At 36.5% G+C, this 14,761-nt stretch overlaps 5 protein-coding genes across 7 annotated transcripts in view; 4 read left to right on the top strand and 1 right to left on the bottom strand.

Moving 5' to 3' along the window:
* The first annotated feature begins 22 nt into the window (after window positions 1-22).
* Window positions 23-2,000, top strand: LOC18994022. Its single transcript, XM_006417615.2, has 5 exons — window positions 23-430; window positions 622-672; window positions 1,146-1,279; window positions 1,462-1,562; window positions 1,659-2,000. The coding sequence occupies exons 1-5, from the start codon at window positions 62-64 to the stop codon at window positions 1,814-1,816; spliced, it is 813 nt and encodes a 270-aa protein (XP_006417678.1). The 5' UTR covers window positions 23-61; the 3' UTR covers window positions 1,817-2,000.
* Window positions 2,001-2,249: 249 nt separating this feature from the next.
* On the top strand, window positions 2,250-5,443 carry LOC18994020 (RNA polymerase sigma factor sigB). The gene is made up of 7 exons (XM_006417614.2): window positions 2,250-2,427; window positions 3,131-3,312; window positions 3,406-4,029; window positions 4,204-4,434; window positions 4,542-4,682; window positions 4,770-4,970; window positions 5,060-5,443. The coding sequence occupies exons 1-7, from the start codon at window positions 2,349-2,351 to the stop codon at window positions 5,339-5,341; spliced, it is 1,740 nt and encodes a 579-aa protein (XP_006417677.1). The 5' UTR covers window positions 2,250-2,348; the 3' UTR covers window positions 5,342-5,443.
* A 2,567-nt stretch (window positions 5,444-8,010) lies between these two features.
* Window positions 8,011-10,483, top strand: LOC18994021 (violaxanthin de-epoxidase, chloroplastic). 3 transcript variants are annotated; one of them, XM_006417611.2, is made up of 6 exons: window positions 8,011-8,136; window positions 8,490-8,725; window positions 8,813-8,979; window positions 9,181-9,277; window positions 9,383-9,774; window positions 9,854-10,483. In XM_006417611.2, the coding sequence occupies exons 2-6, from the start codon at window positions 8,516-8,518 to the stop codon at window positions 10,365-10,367; spliced, it is 1,380 nt and encodes a 459-aa protein (XP_006417674.1). In that variant the 5' UTR covers window positions 8,011-8,136; window positions 8,490-8,515; the 3' UTR covers window positions 10,368-10,483. The 3 variants fall into 3 exon arrangements, with proteins under 3 accessions (XP_006417674.1, XP_024008247.1, XP_024008248.1); XM_024152479.1 differs by having other exon boundaries at window positions 8,047-8,136; window positions 8,439-8,725; XM_024152480.1 differs by having other exon boundaries at window positions 8,047-8,145.
* Window positions 10,435-11,880, bottom strand: LOC18994019 (syntaxin-related protein KNOLLE). Its single transcript, XM_024152481.1, has 3 exons — window positions 11,703-11,880; window positions 10,921-11,573; window positions 10,435-10,824 (listed from the first exon to the last, which is right to left on the bottom strand). The coding sequence occupies exons 2-3, from the start codon at window positions 11,559-11,561 to the stop codon at window positions 10,545-10,547; spliced, it is 921 nt and encodes a 306-aa protein (XP_024008249.1). The 5' UTR covers window positions 11,562-11,573; window positions 11,703-11,880; the 3' UTR covers window positions 10,435-10,544.
* Window positions 11,881-13,984: 2,104 nt separating this feature from the next.
* Window positions 13,985-14,761, top strand: part of LOC18994017 (thioredoxin-like 1-1, chloroplastic) — a 1,889-nt gene continuing 1,112 nt past the window's right edge. The window contains exons 1-2 of the mRNA XM_006417609.2: window positions 13,985-14,377; window positions 14,664-14,750. Of these exons, the coding sequence (XP_006417672.2) occupies window positions 14,144-14,377; window positions 14,664-14,750 (321 nt within the window). The 5' untranslated portion in view covers window positions 13,985-14,143. The remainder of the gene's footprint in view (window positions 14,378-14,663; window positions 14,751-14,761) is intronic.

Here is a 14,761-nt window from a genome sequence, read left to right as displayed (position 1 = left end):
GCTACTTGGAAGAGAGAAGACTTACAATTTCGAAACCAAATTCAGTTTCCGACTGAAAGAGATGAAATCTCTTGGCTTGGTTTCTACAGCTCCACGGATTCGTTCGTCTCCATTTCTTTCTCTTTCTCGAACAAGGTTTGCCCTCAAGATTCCAGCTTCGCTCTACTTATCCCCTCCAAAGAGATGCGGTGTTTTGGTCTCCATGTATTTTTCAAACCCAGAGAAGAGGTCGAGCTCGAGTTCTGAGGGTTTATCGACTTCCCAAGGTGGAATCATGTCTAGGGCATCGATCAGTATCTTGGAAGATCAATCGATTAACAATTTCAAAGCACAAGTGGGCAGCCCTGTTTCTCCGCATTCAATCAATCCATTAGCCAAGCTGAGTTTAAGTGATCAGGCATTTCTTCTCTTGGCCTTCATCGCTTGCACGGTAAAGAAGAAGATTGACCGCTTCAGAACCACTTTATCTTTTTTTTTTTTCATTTTTATTCGAAATTTTTAGGTGGGTGTAGAGGACAGATCAATATTGCAATACTGCATGTGGTTGTTTTGACATTTGGTTTGATTACATTTGATAAATGCTAGTAGGCTCGTTGATCTCTTGATGGTCCTCTGTTGCAGACTTCAGTGGCTTTTACGAGTCTTGTGATAGCAGCAGTTCCCACGCTTGTGGTAAGTCTCCACATTTGTTACGACTTAATTAGAACCTTATTATGTCTAAATCTTTCACTGCCTTCAGCTATCACTGCCTTCAAGAATCTATTGCTTCATCACTCATTTTGAAGCTGTTTCAAGTAGCTAGCTATAAGAAAGTGGGCATGTACATGGATTGAGTATTTGTGATGTGCAGCAATTGATGTTAGCACCAACTGAGAAATGCTTAAGTTTCACATTGAAAGAAAGAAAATAGCTAATGAGCAACACAAGAGTACACTAACAGAGATACAAACTGAACTAAAACCCTTTACCTGTTGAATTCCATACTTGACTCTTCTTTATATGTGTCCTAGTTTTGGTTCAGCTATATGATTTTGGATTTTGGCTTAACTCAGCAAACCATTGTGAATTTCAGCACAATAGGTATCTTTGTTCTTGACTCCATATCTATTCAAAACCATATTTTTTTTATATCCATAAATATTCAGGCCATGGCTAGAGCTGCATCTTCGTTTGCTAAGTTAGCTGACACAGCCCGTCAAGAATTCCCAAGTACCATGGCTGCCATAAGGCTCTCCGGCATGGAAATAAGCGATCTTACTCTTGAATTGAGCGATTTGAGGTTATCACTATACATCTTTTCTTTGCATGTTCTTCGCTTATGATCATCTCTACTCTAAAAGCTACATGTTTCAAAACAATGAACTCTTAACAGTTGCTTCAAATTGATTAGTCCGAGTCACCCTTTTCATTTGCCAAGAATAAGAATAAAATCATATGATTATGCTATGTAAATGGTTTCAGCCAAGAAATAACTGATGGGGTAAACAAATCAGCTAAAGCAGTTCAAGCAGCTGAAGCTGGAATCCGACAGATTGGAACCCTTGCACACCAGCAAACTCTCTGTAAACTTCTCTCTTTTTTTTTTCCCTAAGTTATTCAACTTTAGTAAAAAAAATTTAGGTAAGTTATGATCTGTGGTGACGTTGATATTGGTTCAGCAATGATTGAAGAGAGAGCAAGCTTGCCAGAAATATCGCTTCAACCTGTTGTTGCCGGTGCGGCCAAGAAGACTTCTCATGCAATAGGCAGAGCAACCAAGACTCTTATGAACATTATAACCGGAGGAGACAATGACGAAGATTCCTTAGACATGTAGAAGTTTTCACTTGGACTGTTTTTTTTTTTTTTTTTTTTTCTGTTTGAGGAAATTAGTACAAGGGTAAAGGGAAACAGAATATGAACAAGGCTTTTGGTAGAATTGGGTGTATTTGAGAAACCTGATGTTGTTTGATATAGGAAGAGAATGTGAGACATATTTTTGAATTAACAATTTTACAAGGTGAGGGAAAACTTTTTTTTTTTTTTTTTGTCAAGGAAAACCTAAAAATTAAAATCATTTCGAAGTGGACATAATGACATATTAGAAAGAAAAAAAAAATATTTATTCCTTGTAATTTCCACGTAATGGTTGACTATGCAAATGTGGTGTTATGGTGAGATGGGAATGGGCTTAGGCCCAAAGGAGCTGGAAGTTTTATGAGCAATGGAAGCAGAGTCAATAATCCATTGACAAGAAGCTTTATCCTTTTCCCGTCTTCATCCGCCATCACCAGTTTTTCTCTCTCTCTAAAATCTCTTAACGGCCTTCAATGGTCAGACTTAGCTTTCGAATTTAGCCGAGAAAGAGCATGTCTTCTTGTCTTCTTCCTCAGTTCAAGTGCCAACCTGATTCCTTCTCTATTCACTTCAAAACCTCTTACTCCCTCTGTAAGTATTACCTTCTCTCTCTCTTATCTACATTCATTCATTCTCATGTTGAATTTTGAATATCTTCCCCCAATTTCGTCCAAATCGATTCCATATAGGTTTATCTATCTTTTATGGATTATGGGTTATTGGATGTGATTTTTTGATGCTTTAGCTGTAACTCCTTCAGTGTTTACTGTGACTTCTTGCTCTGTTCTCATCCTTCAATGACGTCATCTAAGAACGCCTTGGATACATTTTTATCGACACCCATGAATAGTTACGTATTGATTTGAAGAATGTAGTAGTGAAAATCCAACATTATGGGTGAAGGGTTGAGTTTGTTAGCACAGAAGCTGACACTAAAGAATTTTTGTATCTAGACATAACTTCCAGTCTACATTGATTATTCAGATCGGTACGAAATCGTAAGTTAGCATTGACTTGGAAACTAGAGTTTATAATCTCTATAGTTCTGATTGTTTTAGGCTAGAGTTCCCTTACTTGTTTGATTAACGAAATTGCTTGAACAGTAGCCAATTCTAATATCTAGTTGATAGGGTTATCGAATCTCAACTTCTGTGGTTCAGATTATAGATTTCAAAAGGAACACGTTTTCAGGAAAGTAGACGATGTCATATTTGCTATGTCATCCTAATCATTGTGATGCCTTTTTTTTTCTCATATGTTCACGAATATTTATATATGTGAATGGAACATGCAGCAAAACACAATAAGGGTTCAGTCTTCTTCCAACCGCAATGTGCAGTGTCCACTTCACCGCCGTTATTAACTTCTATGCTTGATGTGGCAAAGCTTAGACTACCCTCTTTCGATACTGATTCAGACTCTCGAATATCAGACAGGCAATGGACTTATACAGGAACCGTTGGTCCTTCCACTGAGGTAAGTAAAAAAATTCTTATATTGCCATGTCACGTCTAATAATGGTTCCCAAAGGGTTCAGTGAGATCATTGATAAGTTCTTTGCATTTCTAGGCAAAATATTTAGAAGCTTTAGCCTCTGAAACACTTCTCACAAGTGATGAAGCAGTAGTTGCGGCAGCAGCAGCCGAAGCAGTAGCCCTTGCGAGAGCTGCTGTCAAAGTTGCGAAAGACGCCACATCATTTAGAAACAGTTACAACACAAAAGTAGTAGTTTCGTCAGCAGCCGACAAACGCTCCAAGTGGGATCAATTCACAGAGAAGGAACGTGCTGGCATATTGGGACATCTAGCGGTTTCAGACACTGGAGTTGTGAGTGATAAAAGCACTGCACCTGCACCTGCACCTGCACCTGCACCTGCACCTGACTGTAACAACGAGTCGTCTGGTGATTTAAAATCAGAAAAACAAGAAGTTGAGCTTCTGGAGGAGCAACTTTCAGTGAGTTCAGCTGTGAGATCGACACGCCAGACTGAAAGGAAAGCTCGAAGGGCAAAAGGGCTAGAGAAAACTGCATCAAGTATGCAATCTGTGAAGACCGGTTCGAGCTCTAGAAAGAAACGTGCTCCTTCACAAGAAGTTGACCATAATGATCCTTTGCGTTATCTAAGAATGACAACAAGCAGTTCCAAGCTTCTCACTGCCAGAGAAGAACAAGAGCTGTCTGAAGGAATACAGGTTTGTCACTTATATCCCAAATTCTAAACTAACCACTTCTTTTTCTCCACATCGCCCCTAATATGTTCTAGATTCGGGGGGAAAAACCATGTGGAAAGTATTTTAATGTTTGAAAATGATGTAAATTTTCTTATCTTCTTTTCTGTGATAACAAACTTTCGGTCTTTCATTTAGGATCTTCTGAAGTTGGAAAGACTTCAAGCAGAGCTTACTGAGCGTTGTGGCCATCAGCCAACCTTTGCACAGTGGGCTTCTGCTGCTGGAGTCGATCAAAAATCCTTAAGGAAACGTATAAATTATGGTACACAATGCAAGGACAGGATGATTAAAAGTAACATTCGGCTCGTCATTTCGATTGCCAAGAATTATCAAGGAGCTGGGATGAACCTCCAAGATCTTGTCCAGGTTCGAGTCTTTCACCCCTTATATTTTGTGATAATTACATCTGTTACAATACTGAGGAAAGTAATATATCATCCTCTTGTTTCAAAAATATGTCAAAATGGTCACAGGAAGGGTGCAGAGGGCTTGTGAGGGGAGCAGAGAAGTTTGATGCTACAAAGGGTTTTAAATTTTCAACTTATGCACATTGGTGGATCAAGCAAGCAGTGCGGAAGTCTCTCTCTGATCAGTCCAGAATGATAAGATTGCCTGTAAGTCACCCCTATTGTTTTAACGTCCTATGACATGTTGAAACAATAGTTCGAGGTTTGTATAAATTTTTATGGGATGATTGGCAGTTTCACATGGTGGAGGCAACATATCGGGTGAAAGAGGCACGAAAGCAACTGTACAGTGAAACGGGTAAGCAACCAGAGAATGAAGAAGTTGCAGAGGCGACAGGGCTGTCGATGAAAAGGCTCATGGCGGTTCTACTCTCTCCTAAGCCTCCGAGGTCGCTAGACCAGAAAATCGGAATCAATCAGAACCTCAAACCCTCGGTTTGTCCTCCTGACACAACACACCATACATCATAATCTTCTTCTTGTTTGTTCAAAATAGTAAATATGAGATGGGCGTGTGAACACAGGAAGTGATAGCAGATCCTGAAGCAGAAACTTCAGAAGATATTCTGATAAAGCAGTTCATGAGGCAGGACTTGGACAAAGTGCTGGACTCGTTGAGTACGAGGGAGAAGCAGGTGATACGTTGGAGATTTGGGATGGAGGATGGGAGGATGAAGACGTTGCAGGAGATAGGAGAGACTATGGGTGTGAGCCGGGAGAGAGTGAGGCAGATCGAGTCCTCTGCTTTCAGGAAACTCAAGAACAAGAAGAGAAGCAACCATTTGCAGCAATACTTGGTTGCATAACCATAAGAGTAATCATAATTTTATCATTTGCTGAGGAGTGTTTTGTGCATAGAACCCGAGTATAATCATTTCACAAGCAGTAATTAATTTTTTTAACATTTACTATTTTTGTGGCTGCAAGATGCACCTTTTATCTCCAAAGCAGGCGAAATCATATGTACTATATAAGTTATATTTGGCTATAAATAAGTAAAAGAGCAATTTTCTAAAATCAAAGATGTTACCAATCATGAATTTAAAATAAAATTTCTAGGTTTTATAATTTTTAAGTTGATATCATTTTTATAGATTTATTTATTTAGATTTTAAAATCTACGCAATGTACATTAGGTTTCTGACTTTAATAATTTACTCATAAAATTCTATTGAAATTAATTTGAAATGACTTAATATATAAAAAAGTTATTTAATTTTGAATAACACTGGATTTTAATAAAAGTTTTGAAATCCTCATCAAATAACATCAAACTTTAAATTCTCTTAGTTGAATAATAGTGAATTGTGGTTAGATTTCAATTATATTAAAAACTATGATTGAATAACACCTTTCAAATCAAGTTTTTTGAACAAATATTGCACAGTTAGTTCCAACAATAACATTTTTTTTTATATCGTAAGTGACTAAAATTTGTCTTTAGTCATAAACAAAGTCAAAAAACCAAACCAAAAATTAATTATGTTTATGATGACTGAATAAAATGTATATTAAATAATCTTTTACAAAAACAAACTCAATGCCATCATTTGGTGTTTTGGCCACAACATGACAACACTTCAGGTGTTTTCATCAGGTGTTTTGACCACAACAATACCATCATAAACTTTAACTTGATATTTCACTACAAAATGGAGATAGTAGACAAGAAAATTATGGATCAACATACATATAATAACCAAAAAAAATCATCGAAAGCACCAGGCTTTCCAGCGTTATTGATTTTCTCTATTACTTTCTTCATAATACCTCATAGAAGTTCAACAATACAAGTTCTCATCTCTTCATTGTCATTATGCAATTTCCTAAACTATTAGGATGAAAAAAAAAAATAAGAAGAAACAAAACTATCAAACTATCAAACTCTCACTTTCATCAATGTTTAAAGTTAATGGTCATCCATGATTTGTTGTTGAATCAAAGATTTCTTCATAAAGCAAAGTACCAATTCAGATAACTGCACAATAGTTCTGTCAAAATCAAAACATAGTAGAGATCTCAAAGCGATGAATAAGCAAACAAAATCGAAGAGGGTATAAAGCATTTGTGGCTTCATCGTCTGAGTTCAGAATTTTTGAGAAGCTTCTTCTTGACATCGGAAGCATGTTAGGCTTGTTAGCAATATTGATTTTTTTGTTGCCAACGTTTGCACTAGCAACCAGAAAATTGCATGTTAGCAATATTGACTTGAAAAAACTTGTGGATATATACGAATATGTTTTCTCGATATACGAATTAATTTTTTCGAGTCAAAATTGTTTAAAAAATTATATTTTTTTGTTTCTACTTTTGGGAAAAAAACCTTAAAAATACACCACCTATATAACATTTAGAAGAAAAATACATGAATTATTTTGGTTTCCTAAAAAATACATCAACTATTAATCATTGTGTATTTAATACTCAAACTATCAATCACTTCTTTTTTAATACCCGAATCATTAAATTTCCTGTATTTACATTGTGAAAATACAACTTTACCCTCTTTTGTTTTGAAAATTCGAATTTATCTCATACAAAATTAATAATTAAAAAAGTAAAAAAATAAAGATACGAAGAAAAAAAAACCTTCGTCTTCTCCACTGAAACTCTTTCCTCTTCCTCCTTTGTTTTCGGATCTATCAGCCGTTGAATGACGGCTTCGTATTCCTCGTGCAAATGCATCTCTGGTTGACATAGATATTATATCACAATTCCTTTGTGTTTATAGGTTTTTGAGCGATGTGGGTTTGATTTGAAAACTCCAGATTGATGGTTTTATGAACAGTAATGAATTTGAAATTTTGTTCTCAGTTCTTTGTATGCAATTAATTTGGTTTCTTGTGATTAAAATTATTGAATTTCTATATCAACACTTTCTTGCAAAGAGAAAATCTCATTTTTCAAAGATCCAAATCACAAATTCATGAAGAAGAATTTCTTTTTTTTGTTAATTAGTTCGCTTTTTAATAAAATATTACTTTTTTAAAACGAAAGAAATCAAATTTATAAAATAGAAAAGGATAAAACTGGATTTCCATAATATAAATTATGTCAAATTGTTTAAAATTCACGAAATTTCATAGTTGGAGTATTAAAAAAGAAGTATTTGATAGTTTGAGTATTAAATACACAACGATTAATAATTTATGTATTTTTTGGGAAGTCAAAATAGTTCATGTATTTTTCTTCCAAATGTTATATAGTTGGTGTATTTTTAAGGTTTTTTCCCACTTTTAAATTGCAAACATTGTCCAAAAAAACAACCATTGGCACTAGTGTCAGAAACTAAATAGGATTATCAATTATGTTTTACTATTAAGAGTAATTTGTTTCGTAATTCTTTGCATTCATGTTTGTCATCCATTTTCTTATAGATATATTTTCTTTGTTCACACATTTTATTTATAATTTATTATAGTGTGTTTATAACTAAATATTTTTTCTGAAAAAAACTTGGAAATAAAAAAAATCTTAAACTTGCAGATATTGGCTTTATTTCCCAGGCGGAAGACTCCGAGTCTTATCCAAAGCAAATTCCTTACATCCGTATATCGCTCACTCCCTCTCCCTCTGCTTCTCGCGGAGCTTTCAATCTTCGGTAACAATCGTCTCTCTCTCTCTCTAACTCTCAGATTCTTCTTTCTTCAATTCAGCAAAAATGTGTACATTTTTGGTCTAGTTTTTCCTGGTTTCGGAATTGTGTACATTTCTCCATGTCTGATGAGCTGAAATCACGAATTATGCCAACCTTTTATGATGATTCTTGGGTCCGTATATATCAGTTGGTTTTGATGTTTGGATACTTCAGTTTGCGTCTTTGGTATTAATTGATATCATGCAATTGATTTCGAATGATCAAGTCAATTTAATTGTTGATGATTTTTCATTGCTGATTTGTAGATTGTTTCTGGAAAATAGATAGAGATAGTAATGTGCATTTTATATGTTCAGAGGAAGATTAGAAGATACTCAAGAGCATGGCAGTAGCTACATATTGTTTCACTTCACCTTGCCATGACCGTATTCGATTTTTCTCTGGAGTTACAAGTTTTGATGGTAGGCTTCTAAGGAAGAGGATCAATGGCACATTCTTGGTCAAGATTTTACCCCCTTCCCAAAATGCTGATCTAAGAACAACTTCGAGATCCTCACGTCCCTTATCTGGATTCAGGTCAGGAACCTCTAAGGTAATCAACCAATTGGGTTTTGTGATTCGAATCAATAAAAATTGTTCTTTCAATGTCTCCGGCTCACGCTTTCCTCAATCATGCCAGGGAGTATTTGATATTGTGGCATTAACATCAAGGAATGCACTGAAAGAGCTGAGCACTCCAATGGTGTTAAAGCTAGTGGGTGTTTTAGCGTGCGCATTCCTCATAGTTCCATCTGCAGACGCAGTTGACGCACTCAAAACTTGTGCATGCTTGCTAAAGGGATGCAGGTGAATTCCTTTCATTTGCATATGATTTGCACTGTATGGCTTCATTCAGATTCTACCATTTCAATTGTTCAGAATGTTGCCGGTTGTTTATGAATCTAGATGAAGCTAGTGTTTGTCTACCATGGAGCTGATTTGAGTTGGTGTCTTTTTTTGCCAGAAGTTTATATATATCTCACATTGTCTGACCATATAATCTGTTAGGATAGAACTCGCAAAGTGCATTGCCAACCCTTCCTGCGCAGCCAATGTCGCCTGCCTCCAGACCTGTAATAATCGTCCAGATGAAACCGAGTGCCAGGTTTTTTATCTTTCTTGAATTTATCTTTCTTGAATTTATCTTTCTGAGGCCAGAGATATAGCTGTTGCTTATGAGAGAGGAGACCAATGACTGTGCTTGTTTCAGATCAAATGTGGGGATCTATTCGAGAACAAAGTAGTTGATGAGTTCAACGAGTGTGCTGTGTCGAGAAAAAAGTGTGTTCCTCAAAAATCTGATCTCGGAGAATTTCCTGTCCCTGACCCTTCTGTTCTTGTCAAGAACTTCAACATCAGTGACTTTAATGGCAAGTGGTACATTACAAGTGGCTTGAATCCAACCTTTGACACATTCGACTGCCAGCGGCATGAGTTCCACGCAGATGGTGACAAGCTTGTTGGAAACATCTCCTGGAGAATAAAGACCCTAGACAGCGGATTCTTTACAAGGTCAGCTGTACAAAAATTCGTGCAAGATCCTAACCAACCTGCTATTCTCTACAATCATGACAATGAGTACCTTCACTATCAAGATGACTGGTAACAACAACTTGTACTTTCCCCTGATAATGCTTGCCTCTCTTTGTTGGCCTAAGGAGCTTTGATATGATTCTTGCAGGTATATCCTGTCATCAAAGGTAGAGAATAAACCAGACGACTACATTTTTGTGTACTACCGTGGGCGAAACGATGCTTGGGATGGATATGGTGGTGCGGTTGTGTACACGAGAAGTGCAGTATTACCCAATAGCATTGTACCAGAACTTGAAAAGGCAGCAAAAAGCATAGGCAGAGACTTCAGCACATTCGTGAGAACGGATAACACCTGTGGTCCTGAACCTCCGCTGGTGGAGAGATTTGAGAAGACAGTGGAAGAAGGAGAAAAGATAATCGTAAAAGAGGTTGAGGAGATAGAAGAGGAAGTGGAGAAGGAAGTGGAGAAAGTCGGTAAGACAGAGATGACCTTGTTCCAGAGATTGGCTGAAGGATTTAACGAACTAAAACAAGACGAGGAGAATTTCCTAAGAGGATTAAGTGAAGAAGAGATGGAGTTGTTGAATGAGCTCAAAATGGAAGCAAGCGAGGTTGAAAAATTGTTTGGAAAATCTTTGCCGATTAGGAAGGTCAGGTAAACGAAGAAGAACCATCATTGTTATACATACTGTTGTTCAGTTCATCACATAAGGGAATATATATATATTTGTAAAAACATTCTTCATTCAATAACAGTTGGATACAGAACACGAAAGGATTAAGACATCCTTTTTTTTGGGGCTAAAGAAATACAAAAGTGGTAACAAATGGGTATCTCAAGAAGAGGTGAAACTGGTAATGATTGGGATGACAACAATAAGAATGATCAAGAGCAGCACAATGATACCAATGCACATCCATTTTCTACTGTTTCTTTGATGATTCTTTGCGGTCTTGAGCTCGTTAGCACCATCTTTCACGTAATGGCTCGCGTTCATCACATGATGTTCGATCTCATCCATCTGTTCACCTTGCGCTTCAACCATCACAGCCATATCCAAAAACACCTGGTGAAGCTCTAACAGACTCTTCTCTATCTCCTTGGCCGCATCGTACCTTCAATGTTTTATAAAGAAGAAAAACTTACAAGTCAACAACAGCAAAAAAAAGCATATCAAACCAAAAGTTTCATACTTTGTAAAGAGACAATACCTGTCTTGAATCTCAACTACTGTTTCAAGGACCTTTCCTCTTCCGTGTTCCTGGATCGCTCGTGTGAGAAACTCTTCCCCTCCTGTGTTATCAGTGATGATCTTCTCAATCATCTCTTCATCTGGATACTCTCCAGTGACAGTGAAGTACCTTCTTTCAACAGTCTCCTTGTACTCACTCATCATCCTTTGTCTCAGCCCTTGAAACTCCATCATCACTTCCTTTAGCTTCTTCCTCAGCCCGTTGGTCACGGCGATTCTACTCCTGTAAACCGGAGTTCCGGAGAGCCTTTTGATCTCTCTGTTGGCTCTATCCATCTCTTCCAGCTTCGATTTGATCGATTTGGCCTTCCTTAGACCGGACACAATCTCATTGGAGATCTTGTGACGCAGAGATTTCACGGACTCTGCCTTGTGCACACCTTTACTCTCTTCGTTGTACTGCTCGATCCGGGAAAGCGTCTCGCCGATCAGTGACATTTCAGCTTTCACATTCTCTGCTTCTTCTAAGAAAGAAGAAAGATTCTCGTCCGTCTTGTTTGCCATTTCGAGATCAAAGTCTGGTCCTGCTTCCAAATCCTTCATCGCTGCTTTTTTTAGGTCAACGTAACTCATGAACGATTTCGTCATTAGGTCGTTCATCTTTTTTCTCACCTGAAAAAAAAAAAAAAATCAAATCCAGTACTGTCTCAGATTTCGATTGACCAAAACAGATGTACGATTTTACTTAAATCAGAGACAATCTAGAAAAACGGGAGAAATCAAATGAAGCAACAAACATACCTCTTTGTGTGTGTACTTAGATCCAAAGTTCTGTGCCCAGAAGAATGTGAAAGTCTATTTGAGAGAGAAGTGAGTGGTGATGAAGCTGATGACTAAAGGATTTGATCAATGCGGAAGAATGAGAAAAGCTGTATAATAAACCAAGAGGAAAAAGTAGCCGTTACTGTCTTTCTTCCTCCCCAACGGCTATATCTGGCGATGTGTCCGTTAGACCGTACATTTGTCCATCGGCTTCTGTTCACTTTTTAATTAAGTGGCCATTTTCGTGGAGATCTCGAAATGGAAACAGAATACAGGGGCTAAACTGAAATTACATGTAAATTTAAAGTGCTTTCGGCCCGACTTGAGAAGGAAATGCAGGGGGCTAATTTGTAATAAATTATTATACAGCGCTTTGGCCGACTTGAGATTTGTGATTAAGGGAACTTTTATTCTAACCAAAAGAAAAAAAAAAAAACAGATACCATTCACTTTGTGACATATACAAAAATAAAATAAAGAAAACATTTTGAAAAAATGTGGCTCTTGTGTGATGTTCATGTTGGAAAACAGATGGTTTAGCTTTTTTTTGTTGTTGCAGAAAAACATTTATTTGAAATTTCAACCGGAGAAACGGTCGCTAATGAATCTTTTTTTGCTCTACTCTTTGCAAATAAAAAACAATCAAAATCGTATGTCACATTTTTCATACATTCTACTAAATTTGTCTTTCTTATTCTACTTTGTCAACACTAACAGTATTGCTTGTTCCACGATAATTTTTTCGTTTCCCAACAACACTCCGACTTTGTTGTTTAGCTACAAATTAATATCTCTATTGGAACGGTGTGCTTATTGTCATGAATATATGGGTTTATAGCTGTAAAGAATAAAGTAAAAAGGTCTTTCTTCAACACTACAGTTAAATAGGTGGCTTTTATGTAAATACAGGAATAGGTTTCAAGAAGGAATAAAGGGTTTAGAGAGATGTGGTGGAGAGAGTGAGACCCACGTGGGTGATGTGTTGGCAAAATGGCTTCCTTAAAAATACAAATCCAAAAAATTATCCATCACTACTAATTACTAAATGTCGTTTTGTACACTCAATTATACAACACAAATGTTCACGAGGCTGATAAACCTTTTTATTTCTCTGCCATTCGTTCCTTACTTTTTTCTTTCTTTTTCTTTTTCTATTTTTTTTCTGGATAAGAAAGATAGATAAATTAGTTTCTCAAATAACACTATCAAACTTTACTATTCATAAATTTAGCTTCTCAAATAACACTATCAGCTTTTAGATCGATTTTCGTCTTTCTAAAAGCTTAGTTGATAGCAAACATAGTTTGCATTGAGAATTAAACACTAACAAATGTGACATCAGTGTGGTTTCTTTCCACAAACATAACGACATTCAACTAAAGAAAATTACAGAAAAGGTTGAGTCCTAAAAAGGATTACAAAACACTTTTAAAGTGTTTCATGATGATTGGTAGACAAGCATTTTTCTTGCTATAATTTAAAGTGGCCGGCGATGGCCAACCATTTGTTTTTGCAGCGTCAATATTCGGTTTCAAATGTTCTTCATTTTTAATTCAATACGTCTTGTTAATTTGGTTTGTTAGAAAATTGATATAGAGAGGCTTTTTACTCTCTTTTTTTTGTTGTTGTTTGGATTTATCGGTAAATTTTCATTTTTGGGTCAATTGTTGAAAATATTCATCAGATTTCCATATTTGAAGACTTTTGTCATCAAATCTTAGATAAAACAATTCAGAAATGTGTCTTCGTGGCATTTGGTTTAACATGTCTCTTTTAGCTTCTTCAGAAATGGAGGTAAATGTATAGTAGATGCATATATATGACTTATACTGTTATACGTTACACCTAAAAAAATCAATGGAAAGTTGAAGTAAAAAAACAATAAAAATATCTGGTTATCATTTTTGGACGTAGTAAATATGGAATTCTATGAAAAAATTTCAATTCATTTTTTGCTATTTTGACGTAAGAAAATCTGGAATTTTTTAAAAAATTTGTATTCGCACAAAACATGGTAAAAAATACAAATATCCGATTCCAAGTTTGAGAGAAAATAATATATCCGCGAGAAGTCGTGAACCTTATCCATTGTGAGTTTTCTTCTGACCGACACCAACTCATATCACCAATCGACCGTCAGATCTGAAAATTACCAAATCCGAATTGAACGGTCTGGATCGCATAACGAAAAGGAAAACAGTTTCTCGTCCAGAAATGTCTAACCCCTTTACTCTTTTCCCTTTCCTTTTTATCATTTTTGTTTATAAATTTTCTCGTGGAAGAGAAAAAAAAAAGCGAAACTTTGCTGGCGATTATAGATTGCTGAGAGGACACGTCGTCTCTGTGAGACTTTCTTTTCTTCTTCTTCTTCTTTCTGGTAAAATTGGGTCTTTTCTCGTTACCGATTTCATACTTTTCTAATGGCGGAGGTGATTAGCAGAACGAGTTTGTTCTTCGGAGCTTGTGGGAATCACTACGTAGATGATTCCTCTGTGTCACCGGTGAGTTTTGCTGGGTTTGGTTTGAAAAAAAGTTTCTCATCTCTGAAGCAGAAGCCTCTTAGAAGCGAATTCCATGGAAAACAGATCCTTGTCGGAGATGTTCAAAACGAGAGCTTCAAAAAGAGCTTCCGGTCATCATCCATCACAGCTCAGGTAATTGGTCTTTTGTTTTTCATTTTTCTCTTTTATTATTCAGACATGCGAGATCTAATTTCAAAGTCGTTGACAGCTAATTTATGAGAAACAGTACTGTAAATAAAAAAATTTAAAAGGCGTTTCCTTTAATTTCTCAATGAACTATCGATTCAATATTGTTTAATCGTATCCAGATGAGCATATGTTGGTTTAGGGTTCCGATTCCGTTCATCTCTTTTCAGTTTGATCTGTTAGTTTCTTGGATCTGTCAAAAATGTTCTGACATGTGTGTAAATTTATACAGACAACGCTGAGGATTGGGACATCTCAAAAGTGGTGGGAGAAAGGTCTGCAAGAAAACATGAGAGAGATCTCTTCAGCACAAGAACTCGTGACTCTCTA

This window comes from Eutrema salsugineum, unplaced genomic scaffold (genome assembly GCF_000478725.1).
Source record: "Eutrema salsugineum unplaced genomic scaffold, Eutsalg1_0 scaffold_5, whole genome shotgun sequence".
NCBI lineage: Eukaryota > Viridiplantae > Streptophyta > Magnoliopsida > Brassicales > Brassicaceae > Eutrema > Eutrema salsugineum.
This window is presented reverse-complemented; position numbering and strand designations above follow the sequence as displayed.